At 42.8% G+C, this 20,714-nt stretch overlaps 1 protein-coding gene across 11 annotated transcripts in view; it reads left to right on the top strand.

The window, feature by feature from the left end:
• Positions 1–20,714, top strand: part of st3gal3a (ST3 beta-galactoside alpha-2,3-sialyltransferase 3a) — a 788,939-nt gene that overhangs the window by 338,743 nt on the left and 429,482 nt on the right. For all 11 annotated transcript variants that reach the window (XR_010975488.1, XM_068036918.1, XM_068036928.1 and 8 more), the window contains one exon: positions 3,871–3,963. Coding sequence is in view for 10 of the 11 variants with exons in the window: in XM_068036918.1 (XP_067893019.1) it covers positions 3,871–3,963 (93 nt within the window). In the remaining variant the exon portion in view is untranslated. The remainder of the gene's footprint in view (positions 1–3,870; positions 3,964–20,714) is intronic.

Here is a 20,714-nt window from a genome sequence, read left to right on the forward strand (position 1 = left end):
CTTCCAGTTGCGAGCTTCAGTGGTATAAATATGCAATACAAGTTGTGCTGGCAATGAGTTGCAAAGTGGTTATTCAGTCAAACTGTTTTGATAACATTGTAAACTGTGTGAGCAGAACATGCATGGATTATAAACATCAGGAAATTAAGATTAAATTGAGATGAATGACTTGATTCTATTGCAAGATATTTATGCTCTGGTATAAAGATGATGCTTCATTTGAAATAAAACTTTGATTTTATTGCTCTGAAAGGTACCACGACCATTGAGCATAGTGGAGGTGGTGTGACATCAGTGAGAGTTGGAAAGATAATGGTGATGTAAGATGTAAATGTATACAGGCTCATGTAATGAGCAGTGGATGTGCAAGAGCAAGTGCTTTCAGAATTTAGGATTATTGATGCCCAGCTTAATTACAAATCTTCATGTCTGATGAAAGTATTAGATTGGCATTTACCCGACAATGTGGAAAATTGCCCAGGTATGTCCTGTCCACAAAAAGCAGGACAAATCCTCTCCGGTCAGTTTCCGCCCCATTAGTCTACTCTTGATCATCAGCAAAGTGATGGAATGTGTCGTTGACAGTGTTACCAAGTGCCACTTAAACAGCAACAATTTGCTCACTCGTTTGGGTTCTGCCAGGGCCACTTCGCCCCTGGCCTCATTACAGCCTTTGTCCAAACATGGACAAAAAGGCTGAACTCAAGAAGTGAGGTGAAAGTGATTTCCCTTGATATCAAGGCAACATTTGACTGAGTGTGGTATCAAGGAATCCTAGCCAAACTGGAATCAATGGGAATCGGGGAAATCTTTCCACTGGTTGGAGGCAAAAATGACTTTCCCTCCATCATAAGGTCAGAAGTGGGGATGTTCGCTGATGGTTGTACGGTTTAGGACCATTCACAACTCCTTGGACACTGAAACAGTTCGTGTCCATATGCAACAAGAACTGAACAACATCCAGGCTTGGGCTGCTAAGTGGCAAGTAACATGCACGCCACACAAGTGCCAGGCGATGACTATCTCAAACAAGAGAGAATCTAACCATCTCCCCTTGACATTCAACAGTATGACCATTGCTTAAGGTTTTCCAAATTGGTTCGTTTCAACCAGGGTACAAAACTTATTAGCTGAATAAGTGAGTGAAAAATACAAACCTTATAATGAGCATTCCTTCCGTGACTGACCAGATGAAGTCAGAAATTTAATGAAGATGTGTTTAAATTTTGATATAAAATATGTTGTTGCACCTACTTATTCTGCTAAGTGTTAGAATATTAAGGTAGATTTCGCTCAAGCGCTGCCAGTGCATGTCGGAAAATCAGTTGACATTTCTGGTCAGTTGATTTAATTAGCAGGCAATGCTCTCGCAATTTTCCAATATACGCTAGTGGCTGGTATGTTATATTTTATTCGATTACGGGATGTGGGCGTCGCTGGCAAGGCCAGCAATTATTGACCCATCCCTAATTGCCCTTGAGAAAGTGACAGTAAGCCACGAACTTGAATCACTGCAGTCTGTCTGGTCTTGGTGCACCCAGAGTGCTCATAGGTAGAGAGTTTCAGTATATCGACCCAGTGACAATGAAGGAACAGCAGTGTATTTCCAAGTTAGGATGGTGCATGTTTTGGAGGGGAACTTGTAGGTGATGATCTTCCCATGCACCTGTTGCCCTTGGCCTTCTAAGTGGCAGAGGTCGCAGGTGTGGAGGATGTTGCCAAAGAAGCCGTGGTGAGTTGCTGCAGTGCATCGTGTAAATGGTGTACACTGCAGCCATGCTGTGCTGGTGGTGGAGGGAGTGAATGGTTGAGGTGGGGGATGGGGTGCCAGTTTAGCAGGCTGCTTTGTCCTGGATGGTGTCGAGCTTCTTGAGTGTTGTTGGAGCTGCACTCATCCAGGCAAGTGGAGAGTGTTCCATCACACTCCTGACATATGCATTGTAGATAGAGAAAGGTTTTATGGAATCTGGAGATGAGTTAATCACTGCAGAATGCTGAGCCTCTGACCTGCTCTTGTGGCCACGGTATTTATGACTGATCCAGTTAAGTTTCCAGTTGGTGCTATCCCCTGGATGTTGATGGTTCAAGTTTTGATGATTCAGTGCCATTGAATGCTCTGGGAAGGTGGTTATACTGTCCTGTTGGAGATGGTCATTACCTGGCACTTGTATGACACAAATGTTTCTTGCAATTTATCTGTCCAAGTCTGAATGTTGTCCAGGTCTTGCTGCATTCCGGCATGGACTACTTCAGTATCTGAGGAGTTGCGAATGGATCTGAGCGTCCCCAGTTCTGACCTCATGATGGAGTGAACTTTATTGATGAAGCAGCTCTAGATGGTCGGGCCGAAGACACTGCCCTGAGGAATTACTTCAGTGATATTCTGGGGCTGAGATGATTGGCCTACGACAACTACAGCCATCTTCCTTTGTGCTCGGTATGACACCAGGGAGTGGAGAATTTTCTTCCTGATTCCCATTAACTTCAATTTTTAGGGGTCCTTGATATCAAAATATCAGTCAAATGCTGTCTTGATGTCAAAGGCAGTCACTGTCACCTTACCTCGAGAATTAATTTCTTCTGTCCATGTTTGGAGCAAGACTGTAATGAGGTCTGAAGCTGAGTGGTCTGGGTGGAACTCAAACTGAGCTTTGGTGAGCAGGTTATTGGTGAGTAGATGCCACTTGACAGCACTGATGACGTCACCTTCCATCACTTTGCTGATGATTAAGAGTAGACTGATGGGACAGTAATTGGCCGGATTGGATTTGTCCTGCTTTTCGGTGGACAGGAAATACTTGGGCAAGGGCTAGGAAAGTCAGCCTTCTTGTGTGTCATTTCCTAATTTGAATTATGTCTTGTTCTCATCATCCTGGAACTTCCTGACCTACATTGGTTCCAGATTCGACAACGCCTCAATTTAAAATTCTTATTCTGGTGTGTCTCTATGGCTTAGCACCCACCACCACCTTCCCCACCCCCGTCTCTTCACCATCTCTATAATCTGTTCAGCCCTTCAACCCTCTGAGAACTCTTCAACTTATTCTGGCCTCTTGTGCATTCTCAACATGTGCACCCCACTATTAACGACTGTGCCTTTAGCTGTCTAGGCCTTAAGCTGTGGAATTCCCTCCCTAAACTGCTTCACCGCTCGACCCTCTCCTCTTTTAAGATGCTGCTTAAAATTTACCCCATCTGCTCTAATATCTCCTTCTCTGGCTGATCACGCTTCTCTGACGTGCCTTGGAATATTTTACAACATTAAAGGCACTACATAAATAAAAGTTGTTAATAATGTGCCTAATTTTGGATACTCTTTTAGGAAGGATGTTCAGGCCATGGAGAGGATACAGAAGCGATTTATTCAGATGATAATGGGAATGTTATGAGGAGAGACCAGAGAAACTAAGCTGCTTTTCATTGGGACATAAAACTTTAAGAGGAAGCCTGAGAGTTGCATACAAAATTGAGGGGTTTTGACAAGGCAGATAGGAAAAACTATTTCCATTGGTTGAGCAGCCAGTAAGTAGAGGCATACAGTTAAGACCAAAAGAATGAAGGAAGAGGTTGGGAGATCTTTTTGTTACACTGATGTTTGTCAGGACATGAAATGCTGTACAGACGCAGTTTTAGAAGCAGAATCCAAAAAGTTTCTTTTAGAAGGGAAGTGGATAAATATTTGAAAACAAAAAGTATGGTGGAAAGTGCAAGGAAATGATGGAAGTGTTTTGCTCTTTCACAGCACGAGTACTGGTGTGATAGCCTGAATTGCCTCCTGCTGTAAAATTCCATAATTCCTCCTGTGTTTGTATCTTGTATTGCTGTGTTACTCATCTGATTTGTTTTCTTTTTATCTCTCTCTTCCTCCAGCTCAACAGAATTGAACTATAAAAATGGAAATATCACAGAGGGTGGCTGTAGAAAAGGATTTGCCTCTGCACAGATGACAGCAATCTTCCCAAAGTAAGAAATCACAGCCATTAGAAGTTCTTTGATGCTGTTTTCCCCTCCCTGCTTTTAGAGAACTCTGTGATGGAATGACCATAATACCAAGTGGATGGTGAATATAGGATCACTTTATCTTTGCAGCTATATATATTTTAACTTTGTTTTTCTTTCAGCAGCACCAAAAGTACCATATCTGTTCAGTCATTAATTTGCTGTTTGCAGTATGCAAATCTGCTTCCGAATTTGCCTGTATAACAGTGACTGCACTTTGAAGAACACTTTGAGATGTCCTCAGGATGTGATGAGTTGCATTTTATTTCTTTGATTATGAGACCATCAAGATTAAAAATTTTTTGGGATGAATAGGAGTTGAGTAACATTTTGAATGATAAAGTGTTGGTATATTTGTGCGATGAGTGGTCGCTTTAAAATTGTCATAGTACGTTTAGGGTCTCTAAGCTGAGGTAGAATTTGGATTCTGTACGTGTGGGCAAAATTAATTCTACAGCTTAGCTGTTATATGAACATACGATTTCGGAGCAGGAGTAGGCCACTCGGCCCTCGAGCCTGCTCCGCCATTTAATAAGATCATGGCTGATCTGATTGTGACCTCAACTCCACATTTCTGTCTATCCCCAGTAACCTTTCACCCCCTTGCTTATCAAGAATCTATCTACTTCTGCCTTAAAAATATTCAAAGACTGTGCTTCCATCATCTTTTAAGGGATAGATTTCGAAAGATTCACGACCCTCAGAAAAACATTTCTCCTCATCTGTCTTAAATGGGTGACTCTTTAGAGTCATAGAGTTGTACAGCATCGAAACAGGCCCTTCGGCCCACCACATCCATGCTGACCATAATGCCTATCTATACTAATCCCACCTGCCTGCATTAATTCCATATCCCTCTATGCCTTGCTCATTCAAGTACCTGTCCAGATGCCTCTTAAATGTTGCTACTATTCCTGCTTCCACCACCGCCTCTGGCAGCTCATTCCAGATACCCACTATTCTTTGTGTGAAAAATTTACCCCTTTAAACCTCCTCCCTCTCACCTTAAATCTATGCCCTTTAGTTTTAGTCACCCCTACCATGGGAAACAGACTCTGGCTATCTACCCTATCTATGCCTCTCAATTTTAAATACCTCTATCATGTCCCCTCTCAGCCTCCTTCGCTCCAGGGACAACAGACCCAGCCTATCCAATCTCTTTATATCTCAAGCCCTCTAAACCAGGCAATATCCTTGTGAATCTTTTCTGCACCCTCTCTAGCTTAAATCACATCTTTCCTGTAGTGCGGCGACCAGAACTGCACACAGTACTCCAAATGCGGCCTAACCAACGTTATGTACAACTGTAACATGACGTCCCAACTCTTGTACTCATTGCCTCGGCCAATGAAGGCAAGCATGCCATACGCCTTCTTCACCACCCTGTCTACCTGTGTTGCCACTTTCAGGGAACTATGTACTTACACACCAAGGTCTCTCTGCTCAATAACGCTCCCCAGGGTCCTGCCATTCACTGTATATGTCCTGCCCTGGTTTAACTTCCCAAAATACATCACTTCGCACTTGTCTGCATTAAATTCCATTTGCCAATCTCTTGCCCACTTTCCCAGTTGATCTATGTCCTGTTGTAACCTTAGACAACCTTCTTCACTGTCCACTATACCACCAATTTTGGTGTCATCTGCAAACTTATTAAAAAATGCCCCCTACATTCACATCCAAGTCATTAATATAGTTGACAAACAGAGGGCCCAGCACCGATCCCTGCGGCACACCACTGGTCACCGGCCTCCAATCTGAAAAACAACCCTCCACTATCACCCTCTGCCTCCTATCACCAAGCCAATTTTGTATCTAATTGGCTAGCTCACCCTGGATCCCATGTGTTCGAACCTTCTGGACCAGCCTACCATGTGGGATCTTGTTAAAGGCCGTGCTAAAGTCTATGTAGACAACGTCCATCGCCCTGCCCTCGTCAATCCTCTTGGTCACCTCCTCGAAAAACTCAATCAAATTCGTGAGACATGATTTCCCAAAGCCATGCTGACTATCCCTAATCAGACCATGCCTTTCCAAATGCATATAAATCCTGTCTCTCAGAATCCCTTCCAATAACTTTCCCACCACTGATGTAAGGCTCAGCGGCCTGTAGTTCCCTGGCTTATCCCTGCTGCCCTTCTTAAATAAAGGCACCACATTAGCTATCCTCCAGTCTTCTGGTACCTCACCACTGGCTAACGATGATACAAAAATCTCTGCCAGGGCCCCAGCAATCTCCTCCCTTGCTTCCCATAGCATCCGAGCATACACCTGGTCAGGCCCTGGGGATTTATCCACCTTAATGCGCTTCAAAACCTCTAACACCTCCTCCTTTGTAATGTTGATATGCTCCAGGATATCGCTGTTCCCTCCCTTGAACTCACTAGCTTCCATGACCTTCTCCACGGTAAATACAGACGAGAAGTATTCATTTAAGACATCGCCCATTTCCCGTGGCTCCACACATAGATTACCACACTGATCCTTAAGGGGACCTACTCCCTCCCTAGCTACCCTTTTACTCTTAATATACTTATAGAATCTTTTAGAATTATCCTTTATCTTATCTGCCAGGGAAATCTCATGGCCCCTTTTCGCCCTCCGAATTTCCTTAAGTGTACTCCTCCATCCCCTATACTCCTTGAGGGACTCGCTTGATCCTAGCTGCCTATACCTGACATATGTCTCCTTCTTTGTCCTGACCAGACCCTCAATATCCCTCGTCAAGCAAGGTTCCCTAAACTTGCCAGCCTTGCCCTCCCATCTAACAGGAACATGCTGGCCCTGAACTCTTCCTATCTCACTTTTAAAAGCCTCCCACTTGCCAGATGTCCCTTTACCCGTAAGCAGCCTCTCCCATTCAACCTTTGAGAGTTCCTGTCTGAAGCCATCGAAATTAGCCTTCCCCCAATTTAGGACTTCAACCTGAGGACCAGTCCTATCCCTTTCCATAACTATCTTGAAGCTAATAGAGTTATGGTCACTGGTCCCAAAGTGCTCCCCCACTGACACATCAACCACCTGCTCAGCCTCATTTCCTAAGAGGAGGTCGAGTGTAGCCCCTTCTCTAGTAGGGCCATCCACATACTGCTTCAGAAAACTAGCCTGGACACACTTAACAAATTCTTCCCCGTCTGATCCCTTAGCAGTAAGGCAGCCCCAGTCAATATTAGGGAAGCTAAAATCACCTATTACAACCCTATAATTCCTGCACCTATCTGTGATTTCCCTACATATATGCTCCTCCAATTCCTTCTAACTATTGGGGGGGCCTATAGTATAATCCCATCAAAGTGATCACCCCTTTCTTATTTCTAAGTTCTCCCCATATGGCCTCACTGGACGTTCCCCCCGGGATGTCCTCTCTAAGTACTGGCGTGATGTCCTCCCTAATCAATAGTGCAACTCCCCCTGCTCTCTTACCTCCACCTCTGTCACGCCGGAAGCATCGGTATCCCAGAACATTGAACTGCCAGTCCTGCCCATCCCTCTTTTATTTTTAAGCAGTGAATCCTAGTTCTAGATTCTCCCACAAGAGGAAACATCCTTTCCACATCCATCCTGTCAAAACCTCTAAGACTCTTAAATGTTTCAGTCAAGTCGCCTCTTACTCTTCTAAACCCCAGCGGACAAGCCTAGCCTGTCCAACCTTTCCTCATGAGACAACCTGCCCATTCCACGTATTAGTCTAGTAAACCTTCTTTGAACCGCTTCCAACCCATTTACATCCTTCCTTAAATAAGGAGACCAGTACTGTACACACTACTCCAGATGTGGTTTCACCAATGCCCTGTATAACTGAAGCATAACCTCCCTACTTTTGTATTCAGTTCCCCTAGCAATGAATGATAACATTCTATTGGCTTTCCTAATTACTTACCGAACCTGCATACTAACCTTTTGTGATTCAAGCACTAGGGCACCCAGACCCTCTGCATCTCAGAGTTCTGCAATCTCCCACCATTTAGATAATATGCTTTTTTATTCTTCCTGGCAAAATGGACAATTTCACATTTTCCCACATTATATTCCATCTGCCAGATCTTTACCCATTCACCATGTGTTAGACAGTCCCTACAGAAAGTGAAAAATGGCATTTGGGGTCAAGTGCAGTGAACCTTTTGAGCAGTAACTTCTAAAATTGTAACAATCTCGAATATTGCAGGGCAACGGTAGATATAAATGCTGTAATTTGTTTCTATCCTTGTATTGGTAATTTCCTCAATGATGCGGGAGCCCATCACATCAGTGAAAAAGACAAGGCAGAAGCATTTGTGTGCATCTTCAGCCAGAAGTGCTGAGTGGATGATCCATCTCTGCCTCCTCTCGAGGCCCTCAGCATCATGGATACACGTTTTCGGCCAATCCGATTCAGTTGACGTGATTTCAAGAAATGGCTGAAGGCACTGGATACTGCAAAGACTATGGGCCCTGACAACATTCTGGCAATAAAACTGAAGACTTGTGCTCCAGAACTAGCCGCGACCTTAGCCAAGCTGTTCCAGCACAGCTATAACACTGGCATCTACCCGGCAATGTGGAGAATTGTCCAGGTATGTCCTGTCTACAAAAAGCAGTACAAATCCAACCCGGCTAGTTACTGCTCTGTCAGTCTACTCTTGATCATCAGCAAAGTGATGGAGGAGGTCGTCGACAGTGCTATCAAGCAGCACTTGCTCAGCAATAACCTTCCCACTGATGCTCAGTTTGGGTTCTGCCAGGGCCACTCAGCTCCTGACCTCATTGCAGTCTTTGTCCAAACATGGACAAAAGAGCTGCACTCCAGAGGTGAGGTGAGAGTGACTGCCCTTGACATCAAGGCAGCATTTGACTGAGTATGGCATCTTGGAGCCCGAGCAAAACTGGAGTCAATGGGAATCGGGGAAAACTCTCTGCTGGTTGGTGTCATACTTAGCACAAAGGAAGATGGTTGTGGTTGTTGGAAGTTAATCATTTCAGTCCCAGGATATCACTGCAGGAGTTCCTAAGGGTAGTGTCCTAGGCCCATCCATCTTCAGCTGCTTCATCAATAACCTACCCTCCATCATAAGGTCAGAAGTGGGGATGTTCGCTGATGAATGCATAATGTTCAATATTCGCGACTCCTCAAATGCTGAAGCAGACGGTGCCCAGATGCAACAAGACCTGGACAGCATCCAGGCTTGGGCTGATAAGTGGCGAGGAACACTCACCACACAAGTGCCAGGCAATGATCATTAAACGAAAGAGAATCTAAAGATCTCCCCTTGATGTTCAGTGGCATTACCATCACTGAATCCCCCACTATCAACGTCCTGGGGGTTACCATTGACCAGAAACTGAACTGGACCAGCCACATAATTGTTGCGGCTACAAGAGCAGGTCAGAGGTTGTGAAGTCTGCGGCGAGTAACTCGCTTCCTGTCTCCCCAAAGCCTGTCCACCATCTACAAGGCGCAAGTCAGGAGTGTGATGGAATGCTGTCCATTTGTCTGGATGGGTGCAGCTCCAACAACACTCAAGAAGCTCGACAGTATCCAGGACAAAGCAGCCTGCTTGATTGGCAGCCCATCCAGCACCTTCAACATTCACTCCCTTCACCACCGATGCACAGTGGCAGCAGTGTGGACCATCTACAAGGTGCACTCACCAAGGTTCCTTAGGCAGCACCTTCCAAACCCGCGACCTCTTACCACCAAGAAGGACAAAGGCATGCGAACCCCACCTGCAAGTTCCCCTCCAAGCCATACTGCATCCTGACTTGGGATTATACTGCTGTTCTCTCACTGTTGCTGGATCATAATCCTGGAACTTCCTTCCTAACAGCACTGTTGGTGTACCTACACCCCAAGGACTGCAGCAGTTCAAGAAGGCAGCTCACCACCACCACCTTAAGGGCAACTAGGGATGGGCAATAAATGCTGATTTAGCCAGCAACACCCACATCCCACGAATGAATAAAAAAAAATCCTTGTGCAAGGGAAACTTTCTATAGAAAGCCTCCTCATTCCAAAAATATTAAAACATTCTTTTCACTAAACCTTTGTTGAGGATCATGGGTTTTCTGAGATTTCTATTCCTTTCCCTAGATAGTAGTCATAAATAAGTCTCCCTACAAATGAAGTCAATCGTGCAAGCACATTTTTTTCACTCCTCTGAACATTAGTGGCAAACAGCAGAAAATGGTGCAGTAGACCAAAGGCAGTAACCAAAGTTTTCTAGTGACTTATTGAAAATACTAATTTTGTTAAATGGTAAGATTTATTTCTAACAATATAGTCTCAAACAGTTACACTGGGATTTATTGAAGGAGTTTGGAATATTTTGCAAAGAAGGTCAACAGAAATAGTTAGTTATTTTGAATAGTTAGGTAAAGTTTCATTTTAAAAAGAACATAGGACTCCATTCAAATGACTAATGTAACTGCAGAGAAAAAATATGTGAACAGAACTTCATGTGACTCAATTCTAGTTCATGGAACAAGGTTCTAACCCATCTTTTTGCTACAAATTATTGTACGTTCAGTATATTTTTCAGTTTACAGAGTACCTTTAATTCTTGCCATATTTCTAAAGCAAAATATTATTTATGTCGTATATTTTGCATTTAGCATGTGTGCTTTATAACATATTTAAATATTCTTGTTTCTAAGTCAGCTCCGTTCTAATAAGTTTAATCTTCTTTGAGGTTTCTTTTTTTTTTTAGAGATACAGCACTGAAACAGGCTCTTCGGCCCACCGAGTCTGTGCCGAACATCAACCACCCATTTATACTAATCCTACACTAATCCCATATTCCTACCAAACATCCCCACCTGTCCCTATATTTCCCTACCACCTACCTATACTAGTGACAATTTATAATGGCCAATTTACCTATCAACCTGCAAGTCTTTTGGCTTGTGGGAGGAAACCGGAGCACCCGGAGAAAACCCACGCAGACACATGGAGAACTTGCAAACTCCACACAGGCAGTACCCAGAATCGAACCCGGGTCCCTGGAGCTGTGAGGCTGCGGTGCTAACCACTGCGCCGCCTTTCAATAAATGTTCTTATATTAAGGAAAACCATAGATGACCTGTCCATATTTTTATCCTTGATTGTGTTTGCAATTTATTATGATATTGGAAGAGGAAGAGGAGGTCTCTGTACACCACAGGGAGTCTAATGTGATTGGTTTGGTAATACAAGACATGCAAAACAATCCAGCTGGAAACAAAACATTTGAATGTAGAATCAGGTGGTAAGAGACAACCTTTTTTTTGGAGATACTTTCTGCAGTTGGTAAGAGGGAGTCATCTGCTTTTGGTGATGTTCCTTCATTTGTCATAGGTTGGAGGATAATTTAATGTGCTAGGCCTGTAGCATTAGTCAAGTGCACAGAGTCAGTTTTCCATACTATATCAGGATGTCTGTCCTTTTTGAGATAAAAGCAAAATACTGCAGATGCTGGAAATCTGAAATAAAAACAAGAAATGCTGGAAATACTCAGCAGGTCTGGCAGCATCTGGGGAGAGAGAAGCAGAGTTAACTTTTCAGGTTAGTGATCTTTCATTAGAACTGGCAAAGGTTATAAATGTAATAGGTTTTAAGCACATAAAGGGGGGGGAGGGGGGTGGGACAAGAGATAACAAAAAGGAAGGTGCTGATAGGATAGGGTGACAGAGAATAACTGACCAGAAGGTCATGGAGCAAAGGCAAACGGTATGTTAATAGTGTGCTGAAAGACAAAGTGTCAGTGCAGAGAGGGTGTTAATTGACAGAAAAATGAACAGCCCTGGCCCAAAGCACAAACGTGAAAAAAAAAACAGTGGGCAGACACATGGTAAAAAAAAATTAATGAAACAAACTAAAATAAAAAAAAAATAAAAAAGAACTGAAAATAAAAAGAGGGGCCCGTCGTGCTCTGAAATTATTGAACTCGATGTTCAGTCCTGCAGGCTGTAGCATGCCTAATTGGTAAATGAGATGCTGTTACTCAAACTTGCATTGATGTTCACTGTAACACTGCAGCATGCCTAGGATGGCAAGCAACCGGAAGCTCAGGGTCATGTTTTCAGACTGAGCGGAGGTGTTCCGCAAAGCGATCACCCAATCTGCGTTTGGTCTCCCCAATGTAGAGGAGACCACATTGTGAGCAGCGAATACCGTATACTAAATTGAAAGAAGTACAAGTAAATCACTGCTTCACCTGAAAGGAGTGTTTGGGGCCTTGGATAGTGAGGAGAGAGGAGGTAAAAGTGCAGGTATTACACTCCTGCGATGGCATGGGAAGGGGACGAGGTGTTTGGTGTAAAGGAGGAGTGGACTTGGGTGTCGCGGAGGGAACGATCCCTTCGGAATGCTGACGGGGAGGGGAGGGTAAGATGCATTTGGTAGTGGTATCACATTGGACGTGGCAGAAATGGTGGAAGATGATACTTTGGATGTGGAGGCTGGTGGGGTGGAAAGTGAGGACAAAGGGAACCTGTCGTGGTTCTGGGACTGAGGGGAAGAGGTGAGGGTAGAGGTGCGGGAAATGGGCCAGACACTGTTGAGGGCCCAGGAGTGTAATACCTGCACTTTTACCTCCTCTCTTCACTATCCAAGGCCCCAAACACTCCTTTCAGGTGAAGCAGCGATTTACTTGTACTGTGGGGTGGGGTGGTGGGGAATCCTCAGTTAAAGGAAAAAGGAAGACATATCAGAAGCGCTGTCGTGGAAGGTTGCATCATCAGAGCAGGTGCATTGGAGACGGAGAAACTGGGAGAATGGAATGGAGTTCTTACAGGAGGCAGGGTGTAAAGAAGTGTAATCGAGGTAGCTGTGTAAATTGGTGGGCTTATCATGAATATTAGTGGACAGCTTATCCCCAGAGATGGAGACAGAGAAGTCAAGGAAGGGAAGTGTCGGAGATGGACCATGTAAAGGTGAGAGAAGGTTGGAAATTGGAAGCAAAGTTTATAATGTTTTCCCGTTCGGGGCAGGAGCAGGAAACAGCACCGATAAGTCATCAATGTACCGGAAAAAGAGTTAGGGCAGGGGGCCTTCTTGGCACTAAGGAAAACAAGCTCTACACTGACCCATCAAACATTCCCAGGACAGGTACAGCATAGATTTTGGTTTATTTTGTTGTGAAGTTAAATTCAGTTCACAATGGGTTAACTCTCATACATATGCCATCTAGGATGTTGATTGGGGCAATTAGTTGCAAGCCAGATGAAACAGCTGTCAAATCAGGGATGTACAAGAGGCCAGAGTTGGAGGAATACAGAGTTCTCAGAGGGTTGTAGGGCTGGAGGAGGTTACAGAGATAGGGACGGGCAAGGCCATGGAGGAATTGGAATACGAGGATGAGTGTCTTTAAATTGAGACGTTGCAGAACTTGGCAAGTACAGAGGTGATCAGTGCATGTTAGGATATGGGCAACAGAGTTTTAGATTAACTCAAGTTTACGGAAGTTGAAATAGAAGTACATTGCAATAATTGAATGTGGGGGTAACAAAAGAATGGATGAGGATTTCAGCTGCAGTTGGGCTGAGGCAGGGACAGGTAATATTGTGGAGGTGTAAGTAGTAGGTCTTGATAGAGAATAGGATAGAGGGGTTGGAAGCTCAGCTCAGGGTCAAATAGATTACAGAGGTATGGTTGCTAAATTTGCTGATGACACAAAGATAGGTAAGAAAGTAAGTTGTGAAGAGGTCATAAGGAGGCTACAAAGGGCTATAGATAGGTTAAGTGTGGGCAGAGATCTGGCAAATGGAGTATAATGTGGGAAAATGTGAAATTGTCCATTTTGGCATGAAGAATAAAAAAGAAGCATATTATCTAAATGATGAAAGATTGCAGAGCTCTGAGGTGTAGAGGGATCTGGATGTCCTAGTGCATGAATCACATAAGGTTAGTGTGCAGGTATAGCAAGTAATTAGGAAAGTTAATAGAATGTTATCATTTATTGCGAGGGGAATTGAATACAAAAGTAGAGAGGTTATGCTTTAGTTAAAGAGGGCATTGGTGAGATTACATCTGGGGTACTGTGTACTGTATTGGTCTCCTTATTTAAGGAAGGATGTAAATGTGTTGGAAGCAGTTCAGAGAGGGTTTACTAGACTAATACCTGGGATGGGCGGGTTGCCTTATGAGGAAAGGTTGGACAGGCTAGGCTTGTATCCGCTGGTGTTCAGAAGAGTAAGAGGCGACTTGATTAAAACATAAGAACCTGAGGGGTCTTGACAGGGTGGATGTGGAAAGGATGTTTACTCTTGTGGGGGAATCTAGAACTAGGGGTCACTATTTAAAAATAAGGAGTCGCCCATTTGAGACAGAGATGAGGGGAAATTTTTTCTCTGAGGGTCGTGAGTCTTTGGAACTCACTTCCTCAAAAGGCAGGGGAAGCAGAGTCTTTGAATATTTTTAAGGCAGAGATTTCTAAATGCTTGATAAGGGGTGAAAGGTTATCGGAGGTAGGCGGGAATGTGGAGTCGAGGTTGCGGCAAGATAAGCCATGATCTTGTTGAATGGCGGAGCAGGCTCGAGGGGCCGAGTGGCCTACTCCTAATTTGTATGTTGGTATGTTCAGAGAATGGCCAGGGATGGGGAAAAACATTGAGAGAGCACAAAGTGGGTTTCTTGGACAAGATGGGCGGCGCAGTGGTTAGCACTGCAGCCTCCCAGCTCCAGCGACCCGGGTTCAGTTCTGGGTACTGCCTGTGCGGAGTTTGCAAGTTCTCCCTGTGTCTGCGTGGGTTTCCGCCAGGTACTCCGGTGTCCTCCCACAGCCAAAGACTCGCAGGTTGATAGGTAAATTGGCCATTATAAATTGCCCTTAGTGTAGGTAAATGGTAAGAGAATGATGGGGATGTGGTCGAGAATATGGGGTTAATGTAGGATTAGTATAAATGGGTTGTTGTTGGTCGGCACAGACTCGGTGGGCCGAAGGGCCTGTTTCGGTGCTGTATCTCTAAATAAAAATAAATAAATAAAAAAATATGAGCTCTAAGAGGGCATATGTGGGAAAGGATGCAAGTTCAGGCTTAAGGGGGAACCTTGAGGGAAGTTTGCTTGGTGGGCTAGGGGAGAAGAGAGTTGGGGCAGAAACAGCTGAATGGATGATCTCAATCTTAGTGGAAAAGACATCCATGAGGTCCTCGTACTTGTTGAAAGTGCAGAGGGAGGGAGCAGGAGGCGGGCTGGGATGGCAGTATAAATAAGGAATTCTGTTACAGTATTAGAATGTAGGAGTGTTGAGGAATAGGAAAGAAAAGGGTACAGTTCTCTGTATGCTTTACAGACTGCCAAGCAATAGGGAGGAAATGGAAGGGGTGAATTGTTAAATAGTCAGGAAGATATGTATGAATGGTAGGTCAATGATCTTGAGTAATTTTTACTGATACAAGATAAGGACATCATAAATAGGAGCAGGAGTAGACCATTTGGCCCCTCATAAGATCTGATGGTGGCCTCAACTCCATTTTCCTGCCTGCCCCCCATAACTCTTGACTCCCTTGTTGATCAAAAATATGTCTAGCTCAGACTTTAATATATTCAATGATCCAGCCTCCACTGCTTTCTAGGGTAGAGAATTCCAAAGATTAGCGACCCTATGACAGAGGAAATTCCTCCTCATCTCCATCTTAATTGGGAGATTCCTTCTTCTGAAACTGTGCCCACTAGTTCTAGATTCCCCCACGAGGGGAAATATCCTCTCAGCATCTACCCTATCAAGCCCCCTCAGAATTTTATATGTTTCACTAAGATCACCTCTCTTTCTTCTAATCTCTTATGAGCCCAACCTGCTCAACCTTTCATCATATGGTAACTCCTTCATTTAAGGGGTAACAGTGACTCAGATGGTGAAAGTGAGGAAGACTATTCAGAGCACATCCAAGACTACTTCCAGGAGCAGTGTGTCTCGAGTCCCGTGAGGGAAAAGGATTTTTTCTGGGAATTGAAATAGGACAAATAATTCATTAGGTTAGGAAAACAATGGGGAAATAGTAACCGCATGGTTGTATTCAAATTGAAAATGTAAAAGGGTAAGGAAGAAAAGAAAACAAAGACTTGCATTTATATGGCACCTTTCAAGACCTCAGGACATCCCAAACCACTTTACAGACAATTATGTACTTTTGAAATGTATTCGCTGTTGTAATGTAGGAAGGTAATGACCAGATAATTTTTTTTTGTCATGGTGATTGAGGGATAAATATTGGCCAGGACATCAGGATAACTCCCCTGCTTTACGTCAAAATAGTGTCATAGGATCTCTTACGTCCACCTGCCAGAGTGGATGGGGCCTTGATTTAACATCTCATCTGAAAAGCACTGCACTGGAACGTCAACCTTGATCTTTGCACTTGAGTCTCTGGAGTGGGAATTGAACTCACAGCCTCTCACTCAAAGGTGAGGGTGCTACGTACTAAGCCATGGCTGACCTAAGAGTCAAAGGTAGGGAAGTTGGAATAGAGAAAAAAAAGTTTTAGTGAGATGGGAATGGACCCAAGTTAACTGGCAAGAAAAATTAGAGTGAGAAGGGAATCAATTACGAAGAGTCATTAATTTGTCACGAATGAGAAGAGACAGAGATCACTACATCTTTTACAGGGAAAATATATTAACATTTGGAGCAGAGGAAGATACAGAGCTATGTGAAGAGAAACAGGGAAGAGAGATTATTTTTGGATTGCTCTAGGAGAGTTGGCACGAACACAATGAGCTTGAAAGGTTGCCTTCTGTCATGTAAATTTATTTAATTCTATGGATTTACTTCAAAAGGATAGCTTTTTGGCAGTCTTTAAAATGGCTGTATTGTTTTTTCAGCAATCATAGCATATCATGAAAGGTACAAACTAGTGGAAAATGAATCAAATACCCATATTTATGCCCAGCATAATGTTTATTCAAAGCCAGGCAAGGCATTTACCAACAGGCAAATATTTGCACTGTTCTCCCTTGACACAGTTTTTGTTAGACGAAGGTATTGAGAGCTATGGAACCAAAGCAGGTAAATGAAGTTAAGTTACAGTTCAGCCATGATCGGCTCGGAGGGCTGAAAGGCCTCTTCCTGTTCCTGTGTTACCTCAGTAGAACCCAAATGGTGGAATAATATGGATTAAAACTCTAATCATTTAATTCTGGACTTTCCTACTTAACATCTTTGCCTTAAATTTGTTTTAAACATCCAATATTCTGAAATTTTTTGTGGCTTTGTATCTCTCTACATGTTTAGCAGGATGACCTTTCCCTGTGTATGTAGTCGGTGCACCTGCATTGTTGGTATTGTGGCTTTCTATGATAGTCCCATTGTCGTAGCATACCTAAAGTACTGTGACCTTTACTACCAGCAGTATCTCTTAAATCATTCTTCTTCACATGCAGTAAGAAGACCTTGAAAATTAAATTGAAACTTTTATTCAAAATATGCCAAGTTATGTTTGAATAGCTAACAGTAATTTACCAGAGATTTTCATTTTCAGTCAACTTGTTTCTACTTAATTTCTTACACACTCAAAAGTTATTGCTGGAAGAATCCAAAGCTCTTTGAATTCAACATTCTAATGATGGAATAGTAAAAAGTTTTGTGTATTATGTTACATAGACTGATGGATTGATTAGGGGCACAACTGAGACTTTAGGGCTTCACTAAAAAGACCCACTGCAGTTTTAAATGTTATTAGAATCTGGAAATGGTCTTTTGCTTTATTCATTACCTTGAACAGATGGTCTTATCGAGCAGACTTCGGTGATTAGATCAGCACTTTATGGAAACAAGGTTCTTGTCAGAGCTGAGCATTGACTTGGGAGAGACAGCCTTCCTTTTGTTGGCTCACATCAGCTGTATTGAACCCGTGCAGTATGTTTTCTTTTACGTGTCACAGCTGTCGTATAAAATCCAAGATACTGTTTAAAAGAAAATTTGGCTAACATGGTATTTGTCTGCCTCACCTCTGTAACACTGATGATGAAAAAGGTAATGGGAGAGGCAATTTAATAAACAAAGTAGGGCAGATGTCTGTTACACATTTAAAAGCTTGAGCCATATGGTGGACTCCATGCAGTAAGTTAAGTTCACTGAGGCTGTATAGGAGGACATACTTTCTGCATCACAAAGTAACTTTTCTATCTCAGTTTGAGTAACAGCACAACGCTGCCTGTCTTTTCTATAATTCCGAGAATAGTTCCTGTTGTGGGCCTACTGAAGGTCACCTCACAGCAGAAAATAAGGCTGACCAATCCTAAAGGAATCAATAACTTTTACTTTGTTCCCTGAGGAGAATGTTAAGTATTTTCATACCACTGGTCTATGGGGTGATTCCGCCTTTGGGTGCATCCTTTCAGACTGACCGATAGTGCAACAACTTACACATTGGACTTATCTTGGGCTTGGTTAAAGTTTTCCGTTACTGGTCAAAAGTTTGAGAAAAATTTCTGATGATTTTAATTGTGTCAAATGCTTCTTCTTTGAGCTTTGAAATATTGTACCTTTACTCAGACAGTGCTGACTTTGGTCACTGTAAACATCTCATTTATCTGCTGTCATATGGTGTGCCATATTGACTACACAACAATATGCTGTGCTGAAATCACAAGCGGTTTGTTAATCATTTTGAAAAACATCCTTTTGGGAAGATTCTGATGTGTGCCCGTTGCTGCTTTTTCAGTCATTTATGCAGAGAGCATCACTTAAATCCTTTCCATTGCTATTTTATTGAGCTCCAGCTTAGAATTCCCACTGCTCTGACCAAAGGGCCTTTGCGTGCCGCAAGTCCATAATAATGGCAAGTCAGTAGAAATCATGAGAAGTAGTTCACAGGTTCTGTCATGCAGAATGCACTGATTTTAAATTCATTTGCACATGCGACAGTAAGTGATGGCAGTGACATTTAGTATGGGTAAAGAATGGAATTTGGTGTTTAAGATGCAAACTTGTTGAGAGGGGTTGTTGGGAAGCTACAATTCAAGTCTGAACATCTTTTGTGTACTCCTTTTTAAAAAAAAAAAAATCCAGTTAAAGGATATTTTAAAAAATCTTGAGACTCTTGAAGTAATGAGTACACTAATCATATTATTTACTCCAAGTGGTTTATACTGCACAAGAAGGTGTATTTCGCTAACAAAACATTTAGATACCATTTGCCAATTATATTTCTCTGGTTTGTAGTGCCACTACCTGGAAACAGTCATTCTTTTTAATCAAGAATGCTGATGGTACCTGCTGTTCAGCTTAGCAATAAGCTTTATATATTTTCACTAGCACAAATAGAATAGGCTATGATCGATTTGTAGCTGAGGCATGGAAAAGATGGCAAGGAATATGACATTGAATAATACCCTGTAATGTGCATTATCAAATATTTAAATGATGCCTGAGTTGAAAAACCTAAGCAAAAGTTACTAATTCTTCAAAAGCTGCAGGGCATTGTCTTTAATGCATTTGGATTGAGAAAGGGCTCATACTTGAACAGAGTTGCCTTGACATAAGGCTCCCAAAATTCCTTATGGAGTCAAGGTAGAAATCTGGAGGATCTCTAGATCTGGATTTCTAAAATGGGGTGGCACCAGAAACTTTCCAGGGTCCCACCCTGTTTTTTGTTGTTGCATTTTCCCTTAAGGGGAGAGATTGTAAGCGCCAAGGGAGCATGTCTGTAAGTTTCCAAGTTATCTAGGAATTCTATTTTTTAACGCCCTTGGAGGTTCTCAAGCCAAATTCCTGCCAGCTAGTAGCTTGGGTAAGTTCTGCTCAGGCCTTTGGGAAGATCCTAGAATGTCCCCATAGAAATCTAAAATGAAAACAAAAATATTGGAAACATTCAGCAGGCTTGACAGCTATTGAAGTGGTACTGAGTCACTTTGCTTCATGTGACTGGATTTTGGTGAGTCCCATTGAAGCACCCTTACTAACTGGTTGTGCACGCCCTGCATATTTATATGGCTATTCCCCTAATTTGGAACGGAATCTAAATCTTTTTACTCAGATGGACTTAGTATCTGCTGTACCATTTGTCTGCTGGCAGAGTGGCCCTGAGTGAATTTTATGGCCAAGGTTCCTTTATTTCTTTGGTTTGGTATGACTATCACCTGGGACTGCCATTTCTTCTGAAAATGGAGAAAGCATGGCAGATTTTGAGAAAGCAAATCTGAACCAGTACTGGACCTTTACAACTCTATTATGAATTTATTAAGCTTCTAGTGCACTCAGGATATTGTTCTTACAAGATTTGGGCCACTAAGCTCCTGGCATGCCACTCATAACTAGCATAGGACTGTTTTTTGCTCAATCGTCAGTTTCTTGTGCTAAGGTCTTCACTCATTTATGGCTGTGTGGTTTAGTTCAGTCTTGGGTGTATATATGTTGCCCAACTCTTGGAGGAAAAATAGATTAAGTTATGATAAAGGTTTGAGTTTTGGATTGAACTATCGCCTGGATCAGGAAACATTTGTTCTAATATAAGGTTAATAACGTTTTTACTGTGATGATTAAGTACCTTGTATTTATATTGATGTTGCAGTGTATTATTTAGGTCTGTTCTATCGTTGATATGAACAGGGTGGATGGCTATTGGTTCTGTTTGCATTGAAACCTGATTTTGCTCTCTAACTTGTGCTTCCTTTTGGAACTGGATCAAAAGAATCATTACCAGACATCAGAGAGAGGAAACCACCTTTGTCTGGGTAGGATTTGCACTCTTGTGACCCAGAAGTAAAATTGTTTACTGACGCTGCATCACCATTGCTACTAATAGAGGCACTTAATTGGCAA

This window comes from Heterodontus francisci, chromosome 8 (genome assembly GCF_036365525.1).
Source record: "Heterodontus francisci isolate sHetFra1 chromosome 8, sHetFra1.hap1, whole genome shotgun sequence".
NCBI classification, from domain to species: Eukaryota; Metazoa; Chordata; class Chondrichthyes; order Heterodontiformes; family Heterodontidae; genus Heterodontus; species Heterodontus francisci.